The sequence below is a fragment of the Caenorhabditis briggsae genome (genome assembly GCF_000004555.2).
Source record: "Caenorhabditis briggsae complete genome, chrV, whole genome shotgun sequence".
Lineage (NCBI taxonomy): Eukaryota > Metazoa > Nematoda > Chromadorea > Rhabditida > Rhabditidae > Caenorhabditis > Caenorhabditis briggsae.
The window spans coordinates 4,379,962-4,393,467 of record NC_013488.2 but is presented as its reverse complement, the minus strand read 5'-3'; the positions used below and the strand labels follow the sequence as shown (position 1 = coordinate 4,393,467).

General features: G+C 35.7%; 4 protein-coding genes across 4 annotated transcripts in view; 3 read left to right on the top strand and 1 right to left on the bottom strand.

Moving 5' to 3' along the window:
- Positions 1–623: 623 nt before the first annotated feature.
- On the top strand, positions 624–6,699 carry CBG01296 (the record flags this gene model as incomplete). The annotated part of the gene is made up of 11 exons (XM_002636011.1): positions 624–840; positions 1,134–1,291; positions 2,717–3,022; positions 3,068–3,135; positions 3,524–3,597; positions 3,647–3,801; positions 3,846–4,037; positions 5,424–5,496; positions 5,543–5,700; positions 6,096–6,401; positions 6,454–6,699. The coding sequence occupies 11 exons, from the start codon at positions 624–626 to the stop codon at positions 6,697–6,699; spliced, it is 1,953 nt and encodes a 650-aa protein (XP_002636057.1).
- Positions 6,700–7,100: 401 nt separating this feature from the next.
- Positions 7,101–8,295, bottom strand: CBG01297 (the record flags this gene model as incomplete). The annotated part of the gene is made up of 5 exons (XM_002636012.1): positions 7,101–7,260; positions 7,309–7,478; positions 7,527–7,745; positions 7,793–8,044; positions 8,107–8,295. 5 exons carry the CDS (start codon positions 8,293–8,295, stop codon positions 7,101–7,103), a joined length of 990 nt encoding a protein of 329 aa, XP_002636058.1.
- A 705-nt stretch (positions 8,296–9,000) lies between these two features.
- CBG26979 lies at positions 9,001–10,362 on the top strand (the record flags this gene model as incomplete). The annotated part of the gene is made up of 5 exons (XM_045236920.1): positions 9,001–9,107; positions 9,154–9,224; positions 9,567–9,730; positions 9,777–9,983; positions 10,024–10,362. The coding sequence occupies 5 exons, from the start codon at positions 9,001–9,003 to the stop codon at positions 10,360–10,362; spliced, it is 888 nt and encodes a 295-aa protein (XP_045097998.1).
- Positions 10,363–12,682: 2,320 nt separating this feature from the next.
- CBG26980 overlaps positions 12,683–13,506 on the top strand; it is a gene marked incomplete at both ends in the record, with an annotated part of 1,551 nt that continues 727 nt past the window's right edge. Inside the window, one exon of the mRNA XM_045236919.1 lies at positions 12,683–13,056. Within this exon, the coding sequence (XP_045097999.1) occupies positions 12,683–13,056 (374 nt within the window). The remainder of the gene's footprint in view (positions 13,057–13,506) is intronic.

The window sequence follows — 13,506 nt, the reverse complement described above, 5'->3', positions numbered from 1 at the left end:
TATAGGGACCATAACTTAATGATGAAAAGAATTTTCTCAAGAAATAGGTTATCTATCAGTTTTATCATGATGTTTTTGAATAATAATCCCCACTTTTTCAAAGAAATTTTCACAAAAGAAAAAATCTTGGACAAAATTCTCAAAGTTTTTGAAATTTTCTGTTTGAGAAAACGTCAAAATTATGAAATTTCATGGAACTCTAAGCATAACTCAAAAAATTTCATGCTCTGAAACGTCCTAGAAATCGAGAAGATCGTCTTTGAAAAACGCCATTTTTGCACTGATTTTTTGTACTGAAACTGTCATAACTCGTGTTCTAAAATTTTTAGAGATGTCTAGATAGGCTATCCTTTACCTATCGTGAGCTTTTCATCAAATTCTGAGGTGACGAAGTGTTGTGGTTCTCTTGTTAGTCATATTTTGTGTTCTCCGTAGCCGAGACTTCTGTCTAGTTTTCTATCCGTACATAATGAAAGAAATGTCACATTTTCAGAGGAAGTTTATATACTCATCAATGTGTTTTTTGTGAACAGACTGACCCTATCAGTGGTAACTTACTTTGCTGCAAAAAAAGGAAGCGCTCTTTTTTTTTCAGATAATCTTTCTGTAAGCATCTCCGAAAAATGGCAATCGAAACATCCTATCTACACATGAGGATGCCACCGTTATTTGTGACTGGAATCTTGATAAACATAAGTGCATTACTCTTCTCGGCAATCTCAACTATCATTTTTTCATATTTTCTTTTATCCATATTTTGTTTCAAAACTGTCAAGAAAGTTGAGTCACTTGATCTTTTCTACTGTCATTTTTTCTACGATGCGTTATTTAGTTTTACAAGTAAGTTTTCAAGCAGAGATTGAAGGCTCATTCTGTTTAGGCCTGACCGTCCGGGCTGTCGTATGGCCGGCCGCGGTCCCTTTGACCGCATTTTTTTTTGAAAAGCTTGGAAGTTAAGTATAAATTGACGTGACCTATTGAGAAAGAGTGATTAACAAAGCGACGAGTAAGTAAATATTAGGTTAAGAAGCGCAGAAGACGCACCATCCAACTGTTTAAAGCGCCAGAAAAATAGGCTGGTATGAACAAAATTTCGATAAATATCCTTTTTCATCTCCAAAATTGTTTTGCAGCTCTTCTAAACATGATCATCATGCTGTTGTCCCAAACTGAAGCTGTTCAATTTTTCATTGATAATCGGAATTTTGCTTTCGTCATTGTCTATCCGGTATACCTTACCGGATCCATGCGAGCTATAATAGTGCTTCTAGTGGAAGTCGACAGAGCTGTTGTGAGTTCTTTAATAGGATGCAATCTTGTACTTTCAATCAACTATCTCGATTTCTATAAGAGATATCAAAAGTATGTCAATTGATAAAATATTAGTGATATTATGATTAGGCACCACAACAAAATTTTCAAAATAGACTTTTTCTCATTTTTATGGTTGGATTGTCTTCTCCTCCCTTATAGAAGTCTATTCCCAAATTTTCAGCGAAAAATGTTCTCCCATTCTCGAGATACAGACCCTTTTGTACCAGACCTCGATGTACTGAATTTCTCCTCATCTTTTTGCGGTGCGCAGAAATTTGGGCGGGGCTTATCTTTTGCAACCTTGCGGCACGGAAAGTTTGTGAAGGAAATTTAAGAAAAAGCTAATAGACCCACAAAGGACTCGAACCTCCTTCACCCTCAGATCGTTGCACGCGCCCACCATCCAGTCGGTCACGGCTGCACTCTGAGTGTGGGCATTAGATGGGAGACATGAAAGGGCGGCTTTTCGTTGCCTGCCGCTTCCTTCCGGTGGTGCCTCATCCCTATTTTTTTAAATGAATTGCTCTGTGATAGACGAGAAAACAGATGTTTTACATATGACCACCACAGTAGGATTTTCTATTTAGGACTGTATTTGGTGGCAAATTTTGCGCTTTATCTTATGGTGGAAAGAAAATCGGAGGCACTCACCTGTGCCACCCTCAAAATTTCCAAAAACCGAAAATTTTGAAAGTTTGGACTTTTCGGATGAATATTAAAACTACTTTAAGATAACCAACCTTTCTGAAACTTGTCACAGGTGTACACAAGGCTTAGTTTTACCATAATATAAGAAAAAATTTGGGGTCATTGCTGAAATTTGTTATGTATTTTGTCTGGAACTTTGGTTGGAAATTGCGCCACAACCGTCACAGTAGAAATTTGATTTTACTTTGAAATCCAATCCCCCATTTCATGAACTATTAGAATCCATCAAAAAATTTGGAGGCACTAACTTCCATCCAATACTTTTAGTCCACTTTGTCAGTGTGATTCCTGTTTTTCGAAGTTTTCGAATCAAAATAAGAAAATTATCGAAAAACTGATAATTCCATTCGATTTATCGCAGTCGATTACATAGGGACAATGTCTAACTTTAAAAATAATGAGTTTCTAACGCCCGGTACAAGCCTTCAAAAATGGGATTGTGCCGAGGGGAGAAAAATTTGGTCGCCCCGCCCCCTTTCATTGCGGCGCCTAATTATGATGTATAATTCATTAATTGAAAACTTATTCGTATCTTTTTAAGTAACCGAGATACTTGAACTCAAAGTGCACGTGTTGGGTGGGCTATTAAAGCAAAAACGGTAATCTACTGGTCCGCAGAAAAATCAAATTTGTTCTAGTTTAGAGAAACCTTTTTAAATAGTATTTTTATTGATTTCACGGCCCACGTTTGCAGGCTACATGCTTCCCAATTTTATTCTACAACTACCGAACGTTGATCCCTTCTATCTTATTAATTGCTCTCACATTAGCATACGCTCTTGTAGATTTATACGCCATGTTCATATACTGTGGGGATTCTATTGATGTACCACCTGGCTGTATTAGTATCATGTGTGCTTTGAGCATTTGTTATAGAACTTATTGGTTGACTTATGAGAAATTTACCTATGCATTAACAATGTTTTTTTCCTTGGTGCTGTGTTCGAGACTATTTTTCATGAATCAAAGGAATGATAACCCAAGTGACGATCTTAAACGAGTTATTATAATCTTTAAAGTCTCGAAAAAAATAATTAGTTTTCAGGCCAATCGTCTCGCTCTAATTGACATTTTTGTCATTGTTGTTTTCGATATAAACCCTTCATTCGTCATGTCATTTTATCCAAACTTTTGGGAACCTATGGGTCCAATTAACTCATTTTTCAAAACTATGGGATTGACGGTTGAGGCATTTTTGATCCGGAGAAATTTGAAGCGGCAGAACAGTAAACAGATCTCGAACTCGGTTGTTCAGGTTGCATGAATTTTGTCCGGAATTACAAAATATTAATCAATCTCGGCGGTGACTCTTTTTTCCCAAGGTTCCTTGTTTCTCTAATTTTTTTTCAATTCTCCGAACTTCCTTCTGCTCCTAACCCAATACATAAATCATGGCAGAAATGTTAATATCGGCTAAAATAATCACGATTACAACTATTCTGTTCTCTTCCATTTCTATATCTATTTACACCTATTTTCTTCTATCAATTTTTTGTTTTAGAAAATTCAAAAAAGTTCCAGAACTTTCATTGTTTTATTGTCATTTTGTGTATGATATTTGCTACAATTTGGCGAGTAAGACCTAAATAAAAGTATATTTTTTTCATCATGAAAATTTTTCCAGTTTTCTCGAATGTTCTTATTGTTATTTTATCCACAACAGACTATCAGTTTTTTATCGACAATCGAAACTTTGCGTTTTTCATCATCTACCCAGTATTTTTAGTTGGTTCGATGAGAGAACTTTTGATATTCTTCATAGAACTGGATAGAACATTTGTGAGATCTGAAATCTTATAAATGTACTCTTTTAATTATTTCAGGCCACATATTTTCCTATAATCCACTTCAAGCATCGTAAATCCATACCAACTTCACTTATTGTCTCTTTTACTGTATTTTACGCATTTTTCGATATTTCAGTTATGTTCATCTACTGTGGGGATCGTATAGATGTACCACCTGGCTGCACGAATATTGTATGTGGGTTGAGTACATGCTACAGAAGTTATTGGGTGAATTATGAGAAAGTTATTAATATGGCTATCATTATTACATCTCTGCTTTTATTTTTCAAGTTGTTCGTGATGAATTATAAAAAAGTTCATATAAATAATGATCTGAAAAAGGTAGGGTTCCAAAACTTCCTCCGCGTAGCCTAGCTGGTAACATTGGAAGACCCCTAGGCTTCTTTTCAAATATGAAGTTTTAAAAAAATTCTCTAAATTTTGTTCATTTGCGCCCCTCGAGGATTTGAACTACTTGTCCACCGTTGGAGGTTCCACGTTACTACCAGCTTAACTACAATGGCAAAAGTTGCAAAGCGATAGCCATGCGCTTAGACGAGATACAGCCATTTGAAAAATAAAAAGAAACGCAGAGAAGTTAGAGCGCTCTCGTTTCTCTGCGCCTCTTCTGCAAACTTTAAAGACGCATAACTCGATTCAACGGTAACCAAACTCAATGAAAATTATATCGTTTTGAAGGAACTTTTGAAGGCTTTTGGATGATACAAAAACTTTTTCAGATCAATCAGCTGGCTCTAATTTTCACTGGCATCATTGTAGTTTTCTCTATGACACCTTCAAACGTAATGACTTTTATTCTCGACTTTTACACATATCTTGGTCCTGTAACGGCTTTTTTCAAATCGATGGGAATGATAGTGGAAGGATATTTTATATCAAAAAATTTGAGCAAACGAAGGACCAAAAAACCAAGTCAAGTGGTGACAGCAATGAAAGCATTCAAAATCAGCTCGAGTGGTTTTTAATTGTAATAAAGGCTATTACACTTTGACACAGTTTAGAAAACCCCAATCTGATAGAATGTTCCCAACCTGTCAACTTTAATTCGGTTCTTGTGAAAGCTATCAAAAAGTGGTTAACTATAAAAATGATAATCATGATATAAAAAACAACTTGTCAGTTGACCACTTTTTGATATCTTTTACAAGTGTCGAGATAAATTGGGTCGAAGTTTGAAGTTCCGTGTATTGATGTGTTATGTTCCCATCATTTCTTGATAATGCACTTCTAATGTTTTCAGTACATTATGTTCCGTGTTTCGAAACATCATTAAACCAAATTTTCCTCTTTTTTGAACAACAAAAAATCAAAAGTTGAAAAAACGTACATGCCCACTCAACCAGACTTTCTCAAGACCTTGTTACCCACGTTTTTCACTTTTTCCCCTTTTTTTCGAAAAACTAATGACTCACACTTTTTCATGAGAAAAGAATTTGACGACTACATTTTCAAAATCAGACGCTCTTAATAATCAAAATTCACATGCTACAAATGTTACTATCCGCTAAAATTATTACTTGTATTACTATTATATTCTCGCTAATTTCAACATCAATTTACACATATTTTTTATTATCAATATTTTGGTTTAAGAAGTTTAAAAAAATCCCAGAATTCTCATTGTTCTATTTCCATTTCGTTTATGATGTATTCTATAGTTTTACAAGTATGTTATAGAAGTTTTTATTGTACCAAATAATAATAATTTTCAGTGTTTTTAAATTCGAGCATAGTGATCTTATCAACAACGGATGTTGTCCAATTTTTCATTGACTACCATAACTTTTCATTTTACATTATCTACCCGGTATTCTTGGTTGGAGCGATGAGAGCACTATTGGTACTTTTCATTGAGATTGAGAGAACTTTTGTAAGTGAAATGCGTTTAATAGAAGAGTCTTAGCTTTGGATGGGTCCCGTCAACTTTGAGCCTATATATCAAGGTTCCTGTGAAAGACATTGAAACATTGTCAACTAACAAAATGTGTATAATAACATCAAAAATATTTGACCAGTTGGCATTTTTTTGATACCTCTTACATGAGCCGAGAAAAATTGGGTGAAAGTTGAAAGTGTGTTTTACAGTACACCAAAAAGTTTCAGTTTAATTATCTTGGTTCCTATAAAGTATATCAATAGTTTATCAACTGATAAAATATTAATAATGTTATGAAAAGTATTTTATCAACTGGCAGAATTTTAAAATCATTTATAAGAACCGAGAAAATTGTGATCAAAATGCATTTCCAAATTTATCTATTCCAGGCCACATACTTTCCCATAATCTACTTCAACTATCGTAAATCCATTCCAACTTTGTTAATTGTGTCTTTCACTATATTCTACGCATGTTTCGACATATCCATGATGTTATATATCTGCGAAGACCCTATAGATGTGCCACCTGGTTGTGTCAGTATGATGTGTGTATTGCCATCGTGCTATAGAAGATATTGGGTCAATTTCGAAAAAGTTATCCACATTTCGATTATCATTTTATCACTGCTTTTATGTTTAAAACTAGCTATACTGAAATACAGAAAGAAGTGTATTCATAGTGATTTGAAAAGGGTAAAAAACTGCTTTGAATTTTAATTTTATTCTAATTTTAAGTCAATTTCAGGCTAATCGACTAGCTATCACTGACACCTGCATCATTATTTTGTTTTTCATGACACCGTCAAGTGTGGTTTCGTTTTTCCCCAATTTTTACATTTATGTTGGTCCGGTGGTACCATTTTTCAAAACAATGGGAATGATAGTGGAGGGATTTGTTATTTCGAAAAACTTGAGCAGACGAAGGACCAAGAAGCCAAGGATAGTAACCGAGGCAAAAACTGCGTTCAAATCTAGCTCCACTGGTTTTTAATTTTTTGTTGTTGTCTTCTTTTTGTGCTTCAAACTTAGATAATAATAGACTATAGTCATTTTTAAAGAAATATGTCAACTAGAATATTCATTGAATCGAGAAACAAATTAATTAACGGATGACTCTATTTTACATGAATTTTTGGTTCTTTTTTTTCGAAAACAATGAATCATTGTCTCCTAAAAAAACTTTCATATTGTTTAAAAATGGGGGCGACATGGAAAAAATATATTTCTCGAAATTTCGTTCATATGAGCCCCACCTACTGTGCCGGAAGTTGACAGACGTCATTACGGCACAATAGCCATCCGTTGTGTGAACACCGACAGCTAATCGCTTTGAAAGTTAAAAAACGTTTAGAAACGTTCATTTTCAAAATAGGTATCAAAATCAAATTGCTTTCAATGGGTCTCACGATTCGTCCTGGAATTTTCTGCCGTAGTAGTAAGACGACAAAATGAAAAGATTTGGTTACGAAAAGTCGGAAGGCACAAAGTGATAGCAACTGGATCGACAAAAGCAAAGACGCCCAGAACAATGACTTCTACGTAGTCGAAACCTCTATAATCAAATTTCAAACTTCAAGTTCACAAGATTTTCAAAAGTCACCTAGCCAACTGAATTCCAAACATCGGACTATACCAGCAAATAAGACACGGAGAGAAGCTGATAAAAATTGGAATGACAGTTTGGACAACAAGAGCTCGGAGCAGGTCGACTTGCAATTTGGAGATCTTTTTGCTCGCGTTCCTCGTCATTTTTTTCAATTTCGTCACTGTCTACAGAAATTTCTTGTAAAGGAGACTTCATTTTATAATGCAACTTACAGTAATCGCCAATACCATAAACATTATGATGGATATGGTAGAGATACTTGTCGTTAGCAAGACAGCCAACCAAGATCGGAATCTAGTTTCATCGGAACCCTCACTATAAAGAGCACCGAGCATGTTAAAGTTCATGGAGTCGTTTCCATAAGTCTTTTGAAACTCCTCACGAATGTAATCTCGTGTTTCCATATTTGCTTTTCCCAAAAAGTAACAGATCTGAATTTGCAACTTTGGAGTTGCTCCAAAGAACTTCAAACACTTACAGAATGCCAAACACCAAAATATACAACACAAATAGAAATAGAGAATAGCATGTACCAATGAAACTTGCTGCGTGTGAGACTGGAATTATGAATGACAAGATAGCGATAAATGAAGTGAACAAGGAGAACGGCGTAGCTTGCGCCAACTAAAGAACAACGGGCAGTCATCATGTGGAAATTAAAATTGGAGTGTTCCACGAACCATCCATTTCGAGTGATTGAAAAGAAACAGTAGCGGTAACTATGAATGTCCTGAAAATGGCTGGAAGTATAGGGAAAAAAGACAGGCTGATAGAAATTTAGAGGAGACTCACCAATGGCACCAACACATTAGCCACAGAGTAGATTAAATCAAAAATTGCAAAGAATAACAAAAGGAATCGATAATTTCCAATCATCGAAGATTTTTCAGAAAATACAAGAAAAATGAATATGGGATTTACAACGAATGCAAAAACGCAAAAAGCGATTGGCAGTTGTTGATAGATCCTGTAGATTTCCATGAAGAAAGAAGTTCAATGAAGATGCTCTCGTTCCAAGACTGAGAGATATATAATTTTGTGTGTGTGTGGTGTTATTATTGATAACGAAAAAATCCCATGACGGCTGCACACAGACACAATTCGATTATAAAAACAAATGTTTGTTTTTATGTTTTCCCTTAACCCAATATCAAAGGGTAAATCGACTTCTTAGAATACATTGATGTTAAAGTGTGTTTTAGCCTCACATGGGAAGCTTTCCATATGTTACCCGGGGATCTGATGAAACCTATGCTAGATAGTAGTAAACACAAAATTATAGCAGCCAATTTCCCAATATCGAAGGGTATATCGAGTTCGTAGAATACGTTGATACAGAGAGTGTGTTTTAGCCTAAGGGTAGAGTGTGTAAGCCTATCATTTTGAACCGAAAAACCAATTGTCCCATAACCAAATGATGAAATACTAAGATTCGGAATAGGTAATCATTTTACAAATTGTGTGGAAACCATAGCGAAAAAACTTTTGATCTCAAAAAGTTCGAAATCAAGGTATACTACTGTTTTTTTTTGTGATTTATGATACTTTTCAATTATTCCCACTTCAAATAAATAAAACTTCCTGCCCCACGCCACAAATTAATTAATTCGGATGACAAAAACTATGAGAAAAGGAGCAAATGGAAAATACGGAATCGCTAGAATCCCTAGAACCATTCATTGAAAAATGGCTGAAACCATGTATTTCACTAGAAAAATCATCACCGCATGCTCCATGTTCTTCTCTTCTCTATCTGTCATAATTTATCTGAAATTGATATTAGCGATATTCTGGTCTGATTTTTATTAATAGGAAATTTAAAATGTTGTGTATTTTCAGGTTCAAAACGATTCGAAAAGCTCCTGAATTATCATTATTCTACTGGCATTTAAGGTTCGATATAGTTTGCAGTCAGTGAGTTCTTAGTTTGGTTGTGTTCCTGTTCAGGGTTAACGTTTGAGGGGTTTAGGAGACCCATAAAAAGTAAAGGGTCCCTTAAATTTGAAATCAAAGGCACCTTAAAAAATAATGAGGAACCCAAAAGGGAGCCTGGACAGTTGAGATGACCTATGGGAAATTAAGGGTCCCCTTTTTTTCGACTTTGAAATTTTTGGCACACTAAAACTAATGGGAGACTCAACGTTAAAATGACTAGACACATTTTAGGGTTTATGGGAAGTTGAACTTGTGGGTGATATGACAGTAGTCACAAAATGTTCATTTCCCCTATTACTTTGAAAAATGATTTTCAGCACTCACCCAAAACATGATGATTTTTATATTTGTGATTACTATCCAATTTGAATGGTTTTATTTCGATCATCCCAATTTCGCCTTTTATGTGTTTCGGCCGGTCTACTTGCTCGGAAATATGAGAGCTTTACTTCTTTTTATAATTGCACTGGATAGAACCGTGGTATTGGCCTATCCTATAATCTAAGCATCGATTTAAAACAATTTAGGCCACTTACTTCCCGATAAAGTTTTTCAAGTACCGAAAACTGATCCCAACTATGGCAATTGTGGCTGTTGTAGTTATATATGGGGTATTTGACGTCTTTGTTCTTTTTGGAATTTGTGGAGAAGTTATTAATGTCCCTGTGGGATGTGTAATGATTTTATGTGGGATTAGACCCTGTTATGTGAACTATTGGCTCATTTATGAAAAGGTAATAATTTTGTTCTGGAACAATGTAAACTAATTTTCAGACAGTCTATGCACTAGTCATAGCTCTTTGCTCTTTTCTATCTTTCAAACTATTCGTCTGGAATAAATGCCAACATTTGGAAATCAGCAAGGAACTGAAACGAGCCAACCGTTTGGCGTTAATCGATACTTTCATAATTATATTTTTCGATTTACTTCCTCCGGTTGTTGTTTCATATGTACCAAATGTGTTTTACTATTTGGGAGTTATCAATACGTTTTTCAAAACTCTAGGATATGTCGTGGAGAGATGCTTGATTGCTGGAAATTTGAATAGAAAATATAAAAATAACAAAAAATCTAGTGCTGGGCCTCTCACTAAAACTATTGTGATGAATTAATGTATTGATATTTGAATGAAACTTGGTTACTTGGCTTTTGTCTCGTATCTTGAAAGAGGGGAGCCGGAGTTTTTTGCGGGTTTTTTCTTTTGGAGTTACCGTATGCATTCTGACGTGACGGTGTACAATGATAAGTGTACACACAGCGCGTGGCTATCGTTCGTTTTTTTTTATATCACACCGTTCGATCGTCTCAGCTTGTGCCACCCTACCTTACAAGGGAAGTGTTTTCAGAGGGGCGTTGAGAATTTTCTAAAAATTTCAGTACTGATAGTTTGAGATATCAGCAACACGATGACGAAAAAATCTAGGTCATAGTATCATCAACAAGCTGAAAATCTTCGTCTGAAAATTTTTGGTATTTCGCCCTCTCCCTCACTCCACTACGCCCCTCTCTCCATATTGTCTATTCAATAAAACGCGTGAGAAGAGGGAAAAGGGAACGCGTTCCAAAAAGGGGCGTGTCACTTTGCAACCTGCGGCGCGCCCACGTTTCATTGAATAGACAATACGCCCTCCGCGCCAGGGAAAACATCGGCTGTGTGGTGTTGTGGTAAGAGGAAGACTCATTAGGAGTGACTATGGTGGTTCGAACCCCGCTGTGGAAAATCTTTTTTTTTTTTTGTTATTTTCGAGACGAATTTTCGATATCCATTTTGGTCCCCTGAATAACAAATTATACTTATTTTATGAATTCCCAACGTTTTCAAAGTGAAAAAGAAGGCTTTTGAAATTTTGAAGAAATTTTGAAATATTGTTTTTTTCGACTTGTCCTATCGCCCAAAAGCAAAACTTTCGACTCTCGGAATTGCTCCGTCTTGCTCTTTTTTGAGTGGAACACCACCAAATCTATCACCCAAATGATCTTCACATATTTCTGTGTATTCCGTGCGATTTTGAGCAATATTTGAGAAGTTACAGTTTTTCAAATTTCTTGCTATTGTCAGAAATTGTACAAAAATACTTCAGATGATAGAGAAATGATCAAAAAAGAGTTTCCCGCTTGAAAAAATCCTGGAAAAAGAGTTTCAAAGCTCGAAAAATGCACGTTTTTGGTAAAAATTTAGTACTGAAAACAATTTGAGAGCCCATATTTTTGTTCCTATTAGGGTTATGACCGAGATATTACTGAAATCGTATTCAGCATGTTCGAAAGTACATTTGTACAAATTTTGAGCTAATTATCAACGCCCCTCTGAAAACACTTCCCTTGTTAGCTGGTAGCGGCGCGGCACCTTCAGCGTTAAGTTCATAAGTTCAACTCCTCGAGTAAATGATTTCTTCGTTATATATAAAACGCTACACGCGTCTCTCCGTCCCGGTGTCCGGCTGTCAACTTTTGAATAAATTGAAAAATAACTACAGATTTACGTGACCCTTCAAGAAAAAGTGAAGCGCAAAGCTACGAACCAGTAAAAAACTAGAGTGAATCGCGCCGAAAGCGCACCAGCTTGCAGGTATAATAAATATATAAACGGAATTTTGAGAAAGTTAATATCTTTGTGTTCCCTCACCTTTCATGTCCCCTCACCTTCATGTGCTCTTTGAGAATTCTAGTTTGCTTTTATAACGAACGTAAATCCAATTATGTTACACGCCTTAACGGTTCCCAGATTATTGTCCTCATTAGCGCCCTATGCCGATATTTCCATAAATTCCCTGCATGTGGTGTTCGTTTTGACGAAATGCGAGAGAAACAACTTTTTTCATAGAAAAATATTCTTTTGATTTTTTGATTCGTTCTTCAAATCAGGCTGTTCAAAACTTTCGTCACTGAAAAACAAATCAGCTGTCCGAAATATGAACAGTTTTGCTTTTTTCAGGTGTCACAACAGTTTTTAAATTGTTTAATTGCGTCACACTGACTAGGACTTCGTAAATTTAGAAATTCAAAAATTCTGAAATTCGGGTTGTTTGTGTTTTTTGAGTTTCTGAAAGTTTCGTGATCATTGTGAAATCTGAAGGTTTCTATTTTTTTTATAACTTTTTTTTTGTTTGAGAAACAAAAAGCCCCAATCTCTGATATTGAAAAAGGTGTCGCCCCCTAATCACATTTTTCCTGCTCTCTACCAAACAAAATTTTCTAAATCTCTCCATTTTTTGAAATCTCTCGCTTTTTCATTTCCTCTTTTTCTTCTCTCAAATGTCATGATGGTCACTATGGCAATGCTTGCGAAACTAGCAATTTGACAAGAGGCATATGATTTAAAAAAAAAACTTTTTCTCGAATCCCCTAACAAGCTTCACTTTTTTGTTTGTTTGCTTCCCTCCTATTCATTCATTTCTTACCTGTTCAGCGATTTTTCAGCCTACACTATCCATGTGGAGTCTTACTGACCAACTGATAATTCTTTATGGAATATTCGGCACCCCATTCTTCATCACCTCCTCCTTTTTCATTCTCATCGGCTACACGGTTTTATGGTTTCGTAAACGACAAAGCCTCACAAATGCAATCTCAATTTTCGAGGTTCCTCTAATCGTGTCCTGTGTAGCAGTTTTATTTTCGATCTCTCATTGGGGACTGCATATGCTCAGTCGATCGATTGATGTGAATCCCGGAGAGGGACCAATGTTCTATGTGTTGACTGGAATATTCTTTATTAGCACTGCAATGCTGACCGTGGCAAACAATTTGCTCCTGCCTCTACTGTTCATCTATGCTATCTCGTTTTACATCAAGAATACCAGATTGTGAGTTTTGGGGACTTCTAGAAGGATGTAAATCTGTAGTTTGATCTAAGGGTGATATGAAACCATTAGGAATGACGCCTAGAAAACATTTTTACGATAGCGTAGCTCAGCCAATTGCTCATCTATATTTCCGCACACGACGTCAACTAGTTTGTTGAAGCTGTTGAAGATTTGTTTTGCGTAGTAAATCTTCTTGAATAGTTAAAGATGTGTCACTGCCGGTGGAGCTACGCAGACGCAAATTTGGTTTAACAAGCCATTTGAAAAATGTAAAGCATACCAAGATTGGAAACTTTGGATTTATAGAGTTTTTGAATTTTCCTAGTTTCAGCTATNAAGCTTAAGGAACTATTTGGGCTGTAAACTTTAAACCGATATCTAGGTATTTAAGCATGTCATGATGACACCTTCTCCAACCCATCAACATCTTCTGAACCACCATGCAATCTT